We start from the raw sequence: 14,991 nt of genomic DNA, 5'->3' as shown, positions 1-14,991 counted from the left end.
ATTTTTAAACAAATTAAAAAACATTGAAACTTGAAAAAACAAAAAGTATGTATAGAATGACAAATTATAATAAATAAAATAAAATTATATTCTTTAATCAACTTTTCAGTTAATAAGGTAAATCAATTTACCATGACAATATAAAGAAAAAATTCAAACTAGCAATAGCAACAGGGGAACTTACCCATTTAGAAAAAATGACACTGTCATTTAATGTAGTATCTAGCTCAATAAGTTGTTCTATTGAACTCAATGCATTTATTTGCAGATCTTCGGATACAAATGAAGAAACATTTTGAAGATCCTTTACCATACTTTTAATTTCTAAAAGTTGTTTAAAAACCTTTTTCTGAAATTCTAAAAAAAAAAAGCAATTTATTAAGCATGTATATACATTTTTTTTTTTAAATACATACATACAGTTCTTTTTTTTTTTTTTTTTATTCTTTACCATATAAAAAACAAAGAAAAGACAAATCAAAAAAGAAACACAATTATTCACAAACATAATTACTCACATTCTTCTTCAGATTCCTCATTCCAGAGTCATGAAATTAAATCCTTCACATGCTTCTTTATCTATTAATAATTATTTAGTAAAATAAATATAAACCATAAATGTAAAAACTAAAATGTAGAATAAGTGTAAACAGATTACAATATATATCTAGGCAATAATAACAAAATAAACAGATTCAAAATATTACTTATCCCAAATTAGAAAGAAAAAAGTTTATTTGATATTGCACTTCACTATTAATATAAAACATTAATAATAGTTTTTTTTAATTCATATTTAACAATTAATATAGCAATGAATGCAGTAAAAATAACCAACTATCTTTTACCCAACAAGATGGAACAACTGCCTCTGTTTCAATCTTATTTTCAAAATAAAAAACTTAAGCCCAAGATTGTGAAGCCATTATAATATATATATATATATATATATATATATATATATATATATATATATATATATATATATATATATATATATATATATATAATTTATGTGTATATATACAAATAGCTGCCATGTTTTGAAAATGTTTGAGGCAGAATTTTCTTTTAATGGTTTACTACTCCAACAACTAATTTAAAAATGTCCAAAGTTTGCTACTGACTGAGCTGAAATTCATTTTGTATAGATATTTATATACATTTATGTGAAATTTTAAAAAAAGCATGAATATATAATACAGACATACAAACACACAATGTGTCTTTAAAGTTTAGTCTGTTAACAGACTAAATTTAGTCTGACTTATTATATTTTATAAGCTTTGATATTACTTTGTACATCTGAACATTGTTAAAATAAAGTACTATTTATAACTAAGAAATAACTTTTTTTAAAAAGTTGAGCATTTTATTAAAATGGTCAACTTAAAATAAAATAAAAATACAGACAAAAATAACCTGAATAAATAGAATTTACCCTGAGATTTATGTATATTATATACACTTTGATATAAAATCTAAAAGTTTTAAATTAGTCGCATTAAAAATAGGTTATAAAATATAACTTTAAAATATTTTTTATACCATCTGCATGCATTCTATTAAGTTTTCCTTGCCTTTCCACTACGGCAAATTATTTTTGTAATGGCTACATCAATTACACAAAAATTGTCAATGTGCTACTTCCTCAACGTTGCGAAAGCAACGTTTTATTAACGTTGGCAAAAAAACACTTTTTCAACGTTTTTTAATTACCACATTTTCAACGTTGGCATATGTAACGTTGAATAAACGTTGTTTTATAAATAGCTTAAATACGTTGAAAAAGCAGCTAATGTGTAACGTTGATAAACCTTAAACTTTGCGACGTTTTTACTGTGATTATTTGCGTACTTTTATTCAACGTTGAATAAACGCGATTTTTTGAGAAGATAATATACGTTGAAATTTAAACGCTTTTTCAACGTTGAAAATGTAATGTTTAAAAAGCGGTTTATTTTTAACGTTGATTATGCATAAATTTTGAAACGTTTTAAAGTGGCTTTTTTGCGTAAAGTGATTCCACGTTGAATAAACGTTTTATTTTGAGAAGCTAAATTACGTTACAATTTCAACGCTTATTCAACGTTTCAATTTACCGCGATTTAGTATACAAAAATGGACATTGATTCAACGTTGAAAAGACGTTGTTTTTGTCACTGTAACGCTTTTTCTACGCTGCGACCGGTTTTCAACGTTGATTCAACGCTGACATGTTTGCTGGGTTATGCCTTTACACTTTATTTCATTTTTTGCTAACTAACCACAGCATAAACAATTCCTAATTTAAATAAAATTTCGAGCTTTTTTCGAGGCAAAATTATAAATTACTTCATCATATGACAATCATTTCGCGAGATCATTTTCAATAGACAACATCATAAGATTTGAAAGTCGCTCTTGTCCCATGGTGGCTCTGAAATGGTTATTTATAATCTTAAGTTTACTAAAAGATCTTTCACCCTCTGCATCGAATATTGGCATTGTATGAAAAATGATTAATTTCGAAAATATTCGTAAATCGCTTCGAAAATTATATATATATATATATATATATATATATATATATATATATATATATATATATATATATATATATACATATATATATATATATTTATAGACCTATATATTTCTACTAACTCACCTTCAAATCAGTATTTTGATTAGTAGCTTTGTAAAACCAACGTAATTCTTGGAGCGTTTGTTTATTTTTTTCACATTCTTTTACCCTTTTGGAAGCCAATGCCCTGTTTTGGGCACCAAAAAGTTTTTTACGATTCATTATTAACAGTTACTGTAAATAACCGTACGCATAAATAAAAAAACCGTACGCATAAATAAAAAATAAATAAAAAAATTATAAACTCAATCTCAAAAAGCTAATCCCATAAATCAATATTTCAATAGTTAAATATAAATCTTAAATATGAATTACCATAAATAAGTTGATCGTAAAGAGTTGAAAAATATTTACTATTACTTTCTAAATTCTGAATAGAATTATTTCTAAATTGTATTCACAGTTTGTTATTGCTAATTATCAACGTTTACGTTTTTTTACTTTAGTCTGATGAATGCTAAAATCTCAAGGGACATTTTTAATTTAACTGCGTATAGAGTACGAAATCAATGATGAGTTCGTATTTTAAAATTTTTTCGAGAAATTAAAAATAATGATATAATGCGAGTAATATATACATTTCAATTATGACATTTTAAGATTAAAAAAACTATTTTCATTTTACTTCGGCATCTGGCGCCCCATCGACATCTGCCGCCCGGGACAAACTGTCCCTTTGGGCCCCCCCCCCTCTCGGCGGCCCTGCATGGCAGTATTATTCTTTTAGATCATTCATGTCATCTGATTCCATTCCCGAATAGGTTTCGCCAGCACTATTCTCGATTGTTAATAAACGTTTAACTTCATCTGATATTCATGAGTGTCTGGCTTTTCGTCGAACAAGTTTATATGTATTCGTGGTCTTTACGTAATCAAATTTACCAATTCTGTGTCTAGACTTTGCAACATTATTCCCTTAAATTATGTCTATGAACTTAAATTTACAATCTCTTGTTGATTTTTTTTTGTTTATTTTTTTTTTGTCAAAAAATAATTTTAAATAATTTTCTATTTGCAAATTTACCATTTTGTGAAATTTGCAGAAATACTCAATACTGCTTCTTGGATTTTGGGTTATATTATAGATACTCACAAGGAACTGCAAGGAAGTTCCCTGTGCCTTAAGCTAGGTGAGGGCCAACCAATATTTGTGATAAAAAAGTTTTCTATAGGTTTTTTTTTCACAAAACATTTATTGATTGTTACGTGTTTTAGTAAATAAATAAAGTTACATCTTTTATTTTAGAGTGAAAAGAAAACTTTTTAAAACTATTTTTATTCATTCGCAAAAACCAAACAAACAAACAAGAAAAGGCCAAAAATAAATCTAAAAAAGGTGTTCTGATTTCTGAACCCTCAAAATATTTAATCATGAACCAAAAAGTGTTTTTGTAGCATTTCATTGTTTTATTTTGTTAGAACTAAAATCTGTTTCATGAAACAAATTCTGAGACAATGGAGTCGAGGTTTATGAATTATATTTTTCAAATCTATATATCTTCCCTAAAACTTTCAAAAATCAGGATAAAAAGTGAATCCGTAAAAAATATCCTGACACGCTGTTCTCGAAAAACTAAAAAATAGGGAGCGACGATCAGTTCGATTAAAGAAACAACTTATCGCATTCAATGCATCGAACCCAATTTGCTTGTTCAATGCATCGAACCCAATTAGTTTGTTCGATGCATCGAACACTGTTAATCAAACAAAAATGTATTTGAACGATTTACGATGTGCTAGATAAATATTAAAATGGTGTAAAATTACTTACGTTAGTTGTTTTTTCGATTTCCGATTATGCTCCTTACGATATCCCAACATTTCGCATGAGAAAAGATAACAAACAAATAAAATGTATCATAAATTAACTATATAGATCGTTTAGTATATTTTCAATCGCAAATCATTAAATTAAATGACCTATTAATAAAACACAGATAAATATTGCTAATTTGAAATTTTTAAAATCATTCAAATTTTGAACCCATATCAGTGAACATTTTCTGCAACAATCTTCTACCAGCGATCGACAATCAACAAGGTAGGCTTTTTTTACTTAAAATTTGTGTTGTTATCGACTTCCACTAAATCAACTAAAAGTCGACTCGTCAAAAATCGAAATTAGTCGACTTTGAAAAATCGAATAGTCGATTTAATCGACTATGGGTTTCTTACTAATCAGGTAATCATCATGACATTCTTATTTCTTTTTTTTCACTTGATTTAATTTTTTCAACCTTTAATAATGCTATTATGCTGACGAATTCCTAAAGAGATATCTTTATAAGTAGTTTATCTTGTAAAAATAAATTATTTATAAAGATTGAGCCATGCGTAAGAATATCACTCATAGCGGTTTTTTAATTCAACCAAAATAGCTAAATATTGAACCTAAATTGCAGTATCACATAAACTTAACTCTTAGCCTACTGTATGTAGCACCGCTTCATTAATGTTTCCTTTTTCTCATTATAGTAACCAGTTGATGCTTTTAAAACGAAATGTTAAGTAATAAGTTATGACACTCAGTTAAAGATGCGAAAAAGTTTTAATAATCTGCTACCCCAAAAAAAGTTTGGCCGCCCCATCTGTCCCCACCCATCTACGTCACTTTTTTTGTTATTAGTTAAGCTTTTGTTAATTTTTGCTTTAGTTGTTGTAAAAAATAATTTAAAATGCTTATCTGTGTTTTTTTTCTTCTCTACTTTGTGATAGTAATTTTGTTTGTTTATTCGATTTTTAATTCATCTAATAGATCAGATGAATTAAAAATGAACAAAGAAAATGCTCTTGATATAACAACAGCATGTGTTATTATGACAGTATTACATACGACCTGGTTTCTTTGTTTACTCTCTTGAAGTTCTATTTTTTTCATGGCATCTAAAAAATAAATTGTCAAGCAACATTAAAGTATATGATAATAATAAATTTTTTATTAAAATATTCCGAAATCGACTAATACATTTTTAAAATCGAGTAAATCAACTTTTAGTCGACTTACTCGATTTTAAAAATGTATTAGTCGATTTCGGTCGACTTTGAAAATACATTAATCGATTTTTTATGATTACTAATTATAACTTAAACTTAAATTTTTTTCCCTTCCAGACACCAAAAGTTTCCTTAGTTTGGAATTACTTCACCCATATCAATGACGAAATAAAATTTAAGATTTGAATTTAGCTGTTTTATATTTTATTTTTCTTTTTTTCGATACATTGTTTAACGATGCAGTCTTTCGATGCATTGTTTAACGATGAAGGATTTTCGATGCATTTTTTAACATCTTAACGACGCATCGAACGCTATGAATTGACCATGTTAAATGATACGATTCGATGCGTCGCTCACATTTAAAAAAACAATCGTGAAGTTTCATTTCAGCTCACGCTGTGGGCACATTTTTTTGAGATTTTGAGACAATCTGAAAGTTAAGATAAAATATAAATGTATCGAAAACAGTAAACGAAGCAAAAACTCTCTAAAAACATTTAAAACCATAGGTGGCATCAAAATTATGCACAACCCAGAAGTTCAAAATAACTATAGAGTGGGAAAACAGTCATACTTTTTAAAGCCAATCTAAAATTCTGTTAACACGAATTTGCCAAAGCATTAAACGAAGTCTGTGAAAAACATTTTTACTTGGGAATATCTGGTGTTTATGCAGCAGTCAGAAAACCGATGTTGACGGCCAGTGATAATCTCACAAGATTAAGGTCGTCTAAGAAGTGAAAGCAAGTATTTTTATCTGATGAAGAACTGAAAAAGCAAATCTGAAAAGTGTATCAATGGCTCTTTCGTTCGAAAATTGCAAAGTAGTGGTAGTGCGATGGTATTTGAAGCTGCTTTAATTTTACTGGAGTAAGTTTGTAATATCTATATAGGAAAAATCAACCAGCACACCTACATAGAGACGCTAAAGATCTGCATGGTTCTATTAGTGTAATGTCGATTGATCAAAACCAGAGGTAGTTTCAACAAGGTATGGATTCTGCTCACACACTTCATTTAATCAAACTTGGATGAAAGAAAAGTAAATAAATTTACTGCTATGGCCAGCTTGTTAACCATGTTTGAATCCAATTAATTGGGCTTGGATGGATAAAAAGTTAATCAAGGTCTTAATATATTCCATAAGTAGTCTAAAACAAGAAATAGATACCATTTGAAGAAGAGTTCAAACTAAAATTTTCAACAACTTTGTTAAATAAATCCAAAAGAGTTGTATAGTTTAAAAAAAAAAAAAACACATTGAAGATATTTTAAATATGTATTTTGATTTTTATTGTTGTTGTACCATTTTGATTTATCAGTTTTTTTAAATTTATTTTATTGTTACATTCAGTATCATTTTTAATTTTAATTGTATGTTTTAGTTATGACACCCTGATGCAAATTTTATTTCAGAATAATTTTTCTTGAAAATAAATCAAGTCAGGTCAATATTTTCTTTAAATTTTGTTTTATGACATAAAACCAAATATGTATTATGAACATAATTTATAAACATCTTAAATTATAAGTTTATAAGTTTACAAAAAAAAAAAAAAAATGGTCTGGTTGTTTTTGGAAATAATTGTCCATCCATCTATATCAATATCTATCTATATTAATACCTCTCTATATATTATATATATATATTATATATATATATATATATATACATATATATATATATATATATATATATATATATATATATATATATATATATATATATATATATATATATATATATATATATATATAGAGAGAGAGAGAGAGAGAGAGAGAGAGAGAGAGAGAGAAAGAGAAAGAGAAAGAGAAAGAGAAAGAGAGAGAGAGAGAGAGGTATTAATATAGATAGATATAAAACAATCAAGATTTATGCATATATTTTAGTAGCTTTAAACATGTCCTTAATTGGCATGTTTGCAAGAAGAACAAGAGCACAATCATGGCTTACTTCTATTAAATCTATTAGAAAATACACCTTAGTTGGTGCTTCAAATCAAAGAACTGGTAAACTGATTTATCCGATAATATTTACTGCAAGTGTTGGAATCACATCATTTGCAGGATGTGCCATCCTTCAGTATGAAAGGACACGAAATGAAATTTTGAATAAATCAAAAATGGTTGATAAATGGTTTAAAGAAAAAAGTAGCAACAAAGCTTTAGTATTTCGTAGTAAGCTAAATGAGTGGTGGAATAGGTTGTCTTATGGAAATAAAGTCATTGTATGCATAATTTCACTAAACACTTGTATTTTTTTATGTTGGAAAGTTACAGCTGCTCATAGATTTATGAAAAACTGGTTTCTTTGTTCACCTACTAACAAAAGATTGTCAACATTATTATTATCAGTATTTAGCCATTCTGAAGCATGGCATATTTTTACTAATATGTTTGTGTTATGGAGTTTTTCCCCCCTTATTCAATCAATTCTAGGAACAGAGCAATTTTTAGCATTTTATTTGACAGGAGGAACTTTTGCTTCTCTAGTGAGTCATTACTTGAAAGTGTTACGTGGGATAAATGTTCCATCTTTAGGGGCATCTGGAGCTCTTCTTGCAGTTTTAGCAGTGTGTTGCATTGAAAAACCAGAATCACGTCTTTCAATTTTATTTTTGCCTTTCTTTACATTCTCTGCCGGAACTGCACTATATGGAATTATAGCATTAGATTTAACTGGATTAATATTAGGGTGGAAAGTTTTTGATCATGCTGCTCATCTTGGTGGAACAGTGTTTGGTGCTTGGTATATATTACATGGCCATAAATGGACATGGGACAAACGGGAAATAGTACAAAAATGGTGGCATAAAGAACGTAAATCGTTTGTTGATTAATATGCATAAATTATTTACTGAATTATCCATGTAACTCATTTTTTTTTTTTTTTTTTTTGCATTTTTGATTTTAAAGGAGAATACTTTAAATGCTTTATTTTCAATATATTATGGAAATTTTCAACTTCATTTTTGTTAAAACATGACTGTTTTATGATATTCCTATTGACATTGATAGTATTTAATGTGCAAAGCCTTTATAGTGCTCTCATTCCATGTGGTCAAAATCTCTCCCATTCCAAAAAAAAAATTTAATGTGCTACTCCTCTAAGAGATGTTCTCATAAGAGTTTTATTACTTTTTGTCTAAATGGTAATTAATGAAGACATATACAATTTTTCTAATAGTCATAACGTTTTAATCATTTAATTTTTATTTCTTCGTAAAATGTGGTTTGTGTCTTCCTAGTATAATTTCCTCAAATGACCAGAAGTTATTAGGTAACGTATATTTATTTATATTACAATTATTAGGTTTTACATGCAATTGTTTTCATTTAAAGTTTATATAAAAATGTTAAGTTTACTAGTCTTAATGCCATAGTTTACAGGAGCTGGAAATTTTAACTCCACTCAAGAAAGCGATGGAAGCTCTTTTTATCTTTTTTGACTTGGAAGCTGCTCATGGTGACAAGTTTTTTGGTGACATCATTGAAATAGGTGCAATGGTTGATCCTCGTGTGTTAAAAAATACGGCGTTTCAAAGTCTTATCAAAACAAACCAAAAGCTCTCTTACTTTAGTAAGTTTCTAATAAATAGTACTTAGTTCATATATTTACATATATATATAGAAGCTGTGTGTAGAATATAAAGTATTTTGTATGTGGTGTTCTTACTGTTAATAGTTCAAGTTTTTTAAATGCTTGTGTGCATAGAGTTATTATACTAGGCATTTTACCAAAAAATGTCTATTTGTTGGAGAGATATTTCTAAAATTAAAAGAGAATAAAATTGAAGAAATCATCAAGATAAAATTAAAAGAAAATTACCCATCAGTTTACTTAATCATGCAATGCATGTGTATGGTGTGATGAGTATGGCTTTTGGTATTTCTTTTCAAAACTGAACTTATTTGTTCCTTTCACTAAAAAGTTTTCTCTGCTTTATTATTTTTTTGTGACAACTAATAGATTTGCTTTTAAAAATTATTGCATTCTTTTTTGTTCAGGGGTATCTTCTAAAAGCAGGTAAGTTGTTTGTATAAAGTTCATCTAAGAAACATTTTGAACTTGCAGTTCTCAGTTCTTCAACTTGTCAATATATCTTCATCTAAGTTAACATTATCTTATATAAAAACATTATTTCTTCTAACCTATTTGTTTTAACTTTGTCATGAAGTTTGCTAATCAGGTTGAAATTATATTTGTCTTTTTACAAGGAAAGTAACATAAGTTATTCCCTTGTGTTGAAAAAAAGTGTAAAAAAATGAAAAAAAAAAAGATAAAAAAATATAAGCTTGTGAAAACATAATTTAATATTATCTTTAATGTTTGCAATAAACTTTTTGTACAACCCAAAAATCTGTTTAAAAATTATAACATTTTTAAAATTTTATATTTTAATATAATTTTACAATATTTTAAAATTACATATTTTAAAAATGTTTTACATTATTATATAAAATAAATTATTTAATTATATAAATAACTATTATTTGTAAAAAATAATTATTACATAGTTAACTATTATTTTGTATAAAACCTTTTAAATTATGTTATAAATTTTATAAATATGCAATTAATTATTTATATTTAGAAAACCCTTCTCTAGATATAAGTTAATAGAGTAAAAAACATATATGAAACTTTTATAGCTCTCAAAAGATGCTGCATCAAGCAGAGCGATTTAGTTAATCAGAAGCCGTTTATAGAAGTGTTCACTGAATTTTTATGTTGGATTAAAGTGATGACTGAAAATGCCAGTAGTTTTCACAAAAAGCAGTTTTATCCAGGTATGTTCAACTGTAGATAAACTAATTAACTAGAAAACCTTACAGGTTTTTGTTTTAATTTGAGGATCAAGTCTATTGTTCATGGATGAGATTAACAAAGAAATGATGTAAAAGTCAAGTAAAAAAATAGTTCTGTTATGGCTGATTATGGGAGCAGTAAAATTCTGTTTTATCTGCATGGTTTTGCATGCATGGTCTTGCATGCATGACTTAAAAGTTAAAGTTTGCTTTTAAGTATTCATAATTTGCAATGTTTATAAATTATATTAAAATTACATATTTGGTTTTTATTGACTTTTGCATATACAACATTTTGGACCTAAACTAGCATTGCAAAAATAAGTATTTTTACTATTCTATATTTTTACTATTAAATTACATTTTCTTTTATATGATATATGTATGCACAAATTATTTTATATTATATGACATGTATGCACTTAAAAATTAATAAATTTAACATGTTATAAAAAGATACATGCAATTATGATAATGTGCTATTGTGACATGTGGTATTCAGATTTGGAGTCAGAATTGGAGCCGGGAATTTTTGTACAATTGTTACTTGCATTAAGATTAGATCATATCATAAATATATTTTTACTAGGACCCTAAATTCCTAACAGTTCATAAATTGCAGCCCTGAAAAAGAAATAAAATGTAGAAAAGAAGTTTAATTTTTTACTTTTTATAGGATGAAGCAACCACAAACTGTGTTCAGAAATTTCTTCAAAACTTGAGAAAATCAAATAGTTTCTTCTAAGTTTAAGAAAATCTTTTGCAGTTATAAATTTATCAGTTATAATACACTGTGAATGGAAAATCACAATTTGACATAAGCACTGTCAAATTGTGATTTTCCATGACTGGTGAGAAGAAAGTTTTGAAGAGTTGGTTCGAGAGTAAAAGTATTAAGAATAAAGTGCTGTTGAAACTCTAATATATTTTCTATGTGTTCAGATGCTTTCTCTAATTTTTAAAAAGGTAGCGGTAAACAAATTTCAGAGAGTTTTTAAAAAGTTCTCTTAAGTTTGTTCATCACTATCTATAAATGTGTACCCTTTAATGATTTAGTAGTTGAAGATAAATTTATAACAAATTTAATGAAAGAAATTTATTTATTTTTGGTAAAATTAATCATATTTAATTAATCCTGTGTCAAGTATCTATGTTTAAGTACTAGACATCTTTTTTTTTCTTTAAGTGTTAGTAGCTCATGGTGGCTTTGAAAATGACTTCATAATGATTCAAGGAAATATGCACAGATATGGAATGGATATCAACCTTCTGTCTGACTTATGTTTTGCTGACACTTATTGTTTGGCTAAAACAGTTTGTTCTTGATTTTAATTTATTTTTATTTTATCATGCGAATATTTGTTTTGAATTCTAAAGTTCATTAAAACCTTTAAAAAGTTAACCTAAAATTTTCAGCCTTCATTGACTTTTTTTACAATTCAGCTGCGTGAAAAAGGTATAAAAGATTTGCAAGGGACACATCTTTCAATAAAAGATTTGCTACAGAAGTTTTTCCCTGATCAAACTTTTCACGGTCAGATCAATTTTTTAACTTGCCAATTAACTGTTATTCCATAATTTGTTATCTATGAAAAATTCTGGTACATATCTCTAACTAGAAATTAATTTTCTTCTCCCTTCAAATTTCTTTATTTTATATTTTTAGGTTTCCATAGAGCTCTGACTGATGTTGGCTTTATGGTTAAAATTTTCCTAGAGTCACCTCTGGAAATTTGGTTTAGTGAGATAGAAATTTCAACTTTCAATAATAGGTAAGGTTGCAATCTGCTAAAAACTTTTAGAAGATGTATGAACAATTAGACAAATAATTTTGGCTAAATAGAAATATTCAAATATAGAGTTGACAATAGTTAAGATATATAGGTTGATACCTTTTAATCTTTCTTTTTTTTTCTTTTTTCTTTTTTGTATAAAATGCACCAATAAAAAGTTCATTGGATAGAGAAACCCATTTGTTAAGAATTGATGGTTCCTTGTAGTACCTTGACAGACATTCGTGTCTTAGAGTAGAGAAATAATTGCATTTGTAGGATTGACAACTAAAAAAATCTGAAAGGAAGGAACTTAACACTTATCATCTGCTATGATTGGTGTTCCCCAGGTTTTAACATTGTTTAATTATATTAGGTATTTATTAGGCCTAATTTTATTAGGTATTCGTTTGGTTTACTTTAATAATGCAATAGTTTTATTTTGAAATTACCACTCAGGTTTACTCATATACAAATATTTGCTGTGAATTTCATATTTATGTAAATGAGTCAATTAAAAAAATGTATTTGTTGGTTAAATATACTAATCTTGATAAATTCTGTTTCTTCTGAAAGGCAAACTAATTTTATCTCTTGCGCCACAAGTAAAGAGAATTCGGAGACATTAAAAGGTAATGATTGTGATTTATTTTTTATGTTAAATTTAATTTATTTTTATTATTTGAGTATCTATTAATTTAATTTAAGTTTAAAAACAATTTACTTTGAGATTATCTATGTTATATGATTTCTGTAATGCTAATTATTTAAAGCTGTCATGCCTGCTGGATTGCCCAAAGTTACTCATACCATGACTTTGAAAAGGCTATTGCGAAATGGTCTAACTCACGATCGTCTCAAAGAAGTATTTCAAAGTTCTGTTTCATTCTTGGATTTCTATGATAAAATGAAAGAAATTGGTAAGGAAACAGTACTTGAAACAATCAGTTAAATATTGGCAGCAAAAATAATTTCAATTTACAAAATGATAACAAGTTCCAATTCTTTATTATTAGCGGGTTTTGTTTTAATCGCGATATATTATATTTTTTCCTTTTAGGTATCAGTCGCAAAGCATCTAAATCACTTGCAGCTCAATTATCAGCAATGGGAGTCGAATGCACTGGAAATGATGAGAGTATATACCGTAATTGATATGCTACTCAAAATAGTTATTTTTATCTCTTTTTTTTTTTCTTATGTAAAAATCTATTTAAAAATTAATCTTTGTTTAGGTTTTAATGATTCTGGTGTTAAATCTTGTAATAAAACAGCTAAATTATCTGCAGATCCTTTTTATAGTATGTTCTCTGACGAATTTTTTTCCGCTCCAAATGATTATGAGTACGAATTTGGTACTTTCACTCGCGAAGAAATTCAATCCATGGATAACCATTTTGAAAATTTGTTTTATACAACATATGGTAATTTATGTCTCAAAGCCAGAAATAATATCTCTAAAAATACAACCATTCCTGCTAGGAAAAATAAATGTAATTTTAAAAATACTGAAAATCAACGCAGCGTTTCTAAGATAAATGAATTATGCAAAGAGAAAGTTGAACATACTCTTAAAGATAAAAACAACGAAGAATGTGAAAATTGGGAGTTAGACATTTCCGATGTTAATGTGGAGTTTGAATTGCCCCTAAATCGAGGTCCACTAGCAAAAGTTATACCCATAGGCATGACTGAAGATTGCTTTAATGGTCTCAGTTACTCAGCGCGTGTTCCTCTCTTCAAATATTTTAACGATGTTGATTTAAAAGCAAGACCCAAAGGTGGATTTCCAATTCCTGACAAAAAAGTTTTGCATAAAAAAGAAAGAACCTTAAATACAAAAAATGCTGCTTTTCGTGACGAACTTTTCCATGATTCCAGTCGGACTGTGGTTAAAGCCAAAGATGGTGAGGTTTATATTTTGTTGTAAAAATGGCGCAAAATTTTTAGATAGGTTGATCTATGGCTTTGAATATAATTTTATAAAAGACTTTTTAGACAAAATTTAATATTTTTTTTAGTAAAGCCAAACATTTTATTCAGGTTCACCAAAAGTTTTTTATTTTGTTAAACAACCGTTTAATTTTTTTTAAAAGAACATTTTTTGCCATCGTTTTTTGGTGGAGTTCGCATTTTTGAATATTTTTTTTCACTAACGTTCACGTTCGCTTATAAATATATTCAACCGGTATTTTTACTTTATAATTGCAAAGATGGCGTCTTTACTATTTCATGGGTGTTTTTTTACTGATTCTATGATATTGACATTAATTCTCCCCCCTCACACATTTGGTTTAATAAGTAACTCTTATTTAAAATAATGCAGTGATCAAGCTGCGGCTCTTTAGTTGCTTTCCTATTTATGGCAAGATTATAAATTTTTTGAATTCGAGAATTTTCTGTGTATGTAGAAATAAAATGTAAAAAGTTTGCAATCTCATCATTCGTGGAAGAGCCACACTAACATTGTCAAAGACCGCATGTAGCTCGCAATCCGTAATATGCCGATTACCGTATTCAAATTAATCATGAATAACAGACTAATTTAAATTAGAACACAGACCTCCAATGTGAACCTTGAAAAGTTGGATAATCATTAACTTTAGATTTTTTTTGTTGTTTTTGTGCATTTTAAAACTTGACAAAGAATCATTTTTTGAAAAAAACTTCCGCTTTTCTTGGGTCAACTGATTAAACCTCCCTGTAATAAAAATCTGCAAGCTAATAATCATATCAGAATGTTAGAGCGTGAATGTATCAGAAACGAATCCTACTGCCAACCAAAGG

At 27.5% G+C, this 14,991-nt stretch overlaps 2 protein-coding genes, 1 long non-coding RNA gene and 1 pseudogene across 7 annotated transcripts in view; 2 read left to right on the top strand and 2 right to left on the bottom strand.

The window, feature by feature from the left end:
• The window catches only part of LOC149888607 (uncharacterized), a 2,837-nt gene extending 924 nt beyond the window's left edge, over positions 1-1,913 (bottom strand). Inside the window, exons 1-3 of one of the 2 annotated variants that reach the window (XM_090087169.1) lie at positions 1,549-1,913; positions 519-579; positions 185-357 (exon numbers count right to left, since the gene is read on the bottom strand). In XM_090087169.1, coding sequence (XP_089943295.1) covers positions 185-313 — 129 coding nt within the window. In that variant the 5' untranslated portion in view covers positions 314-357; positions 519-579; positions 1,549-1,913. Of the gene's footprint in view, positions 1-184; positions 358-518; positions 580-848; positions 938-1,548 lie in introns of those variants that run through there. The other variant, XM_090087170.1, reaches the window with a different exon arrangement.
• LOC149888606 (uncharacterized) overlaps positions 1-4,462 on the bottom strand; it is a 12,147-nt gene extending 7,685 nt beyond the window's left edge. Inside the window, exon 1 of the long non-coding RNA XR_016452432.1 lies at positions 4,398-4,462. This is a non-coding gene — a long non-coding RNA (uncharacterized LOC149888606). The remainder of the gene's footprint in view (positions 1-4,397) is intronic.
• A 3,027-nt stretch (positions 4,463-7,489) lies between these two features.
• Positions 7,490-8,707, top strand: LOC149888605 (presenilin-associated rhomboid-like protein, mitochondrial pseudogene; annotated as a pseudogene). Its single transcript, XR_016452928.1, has one exon. The product of XR_016452928.1 is annotated as a presenilin-associated rhomboid-like protein, mitochondrial pseudogene (transcript).
• Positions 8,708-8,797: 90 nt separating this feature from the next.
• Positions 8,798-14,432, top strand: LOC149888604 (uncharacterized). Of its 3 annotated transcripts, XM_090088765.1 has the most exons (10): positions 8,798-8,903; positions 9,007-9,203; positions 10,277-10,414; positions 11,619-11,746; positions 11,876-11,966; positions 12,099-12,204; positions 12,781-12,836; positions 12,978-13,124; positions 13,265-13,351; positions 13,440-14,252. In XM_090088765.1, exons 2-10 carry the CDS (start codon positions 9,047-9,049, stop codon positions 14,132-14,134), a joined length of 1,605 nt encoding a protein of 534 aa, XP_089944891.1. In that variant the 5' UTR covers positions 8,798-8,903; positions 9,007-9,046; the 3' UTR covers positions 14,135-14,252. The 3 variants fall into 3 exon arrangements, with proteins under 3 accessions (XP_089944891.1, XP_089944892.1, XP_089944893.1); XM_090088766.1 differs by lacking the exon at positions 8,798-8,903 and having other exon boundaries at positions 8,950-9,203; positions 13,265-13,342; positions 13,440-14,432; XM_090088767.1 differs by lacking the exons at positions 8,798-8,903; positions 9,007-9,203; positions 10,277-10,414; ... (1 more) ...; positions 11,876-11,966; positions 12,099-12,204 and adding an exon at positions 12,430-12,554.
• The last annotated feature ends 559 nt before the right edge of the window (positions 14,433-14,991 follow it).

This window comes from Hydra viridissima, unplaced genomic scaffold, assembly GCF_058129835.1.
Source record: "Hydra viridissima isolate aposymbiotic clone 2 unplaced genomic scaffold, HvirCarnegie_v1 scaffold_5, whole genome shotgun sequence".
NCBI lineage: Eukaryota > Metazoa > Cnidaria > Hydrozoa > Anthoathecata > Hydridae > Hydra > Hydra viridissima.
This window is presented reverse-complemented; position numbering and strand designations above follow the sequence as displayed.

Coding starts and splice junctions, on each gene's coding strand:
- LOC149888604 (XM_090088765.1), top strand. CDS start 9,047: ATGGAAGCTCTTTTTATCTTTTTTGACTTGGAAGCTGCTCATGGTGAC. Junction 12,837..12,977: donor GAATTCGGAGACATTAAAAG/GTAATGATTGTG, acceptor AATTATTTAAAG/CTGTCATGCCTGCTGGATTG. Junction 13,125..13,264: donor TGATAAAATGAAAGAAATTG/GTAAGGAAACAG, acceptor TTTTCCTTTTAG/GTATCAGTCGCAAAGCATCT.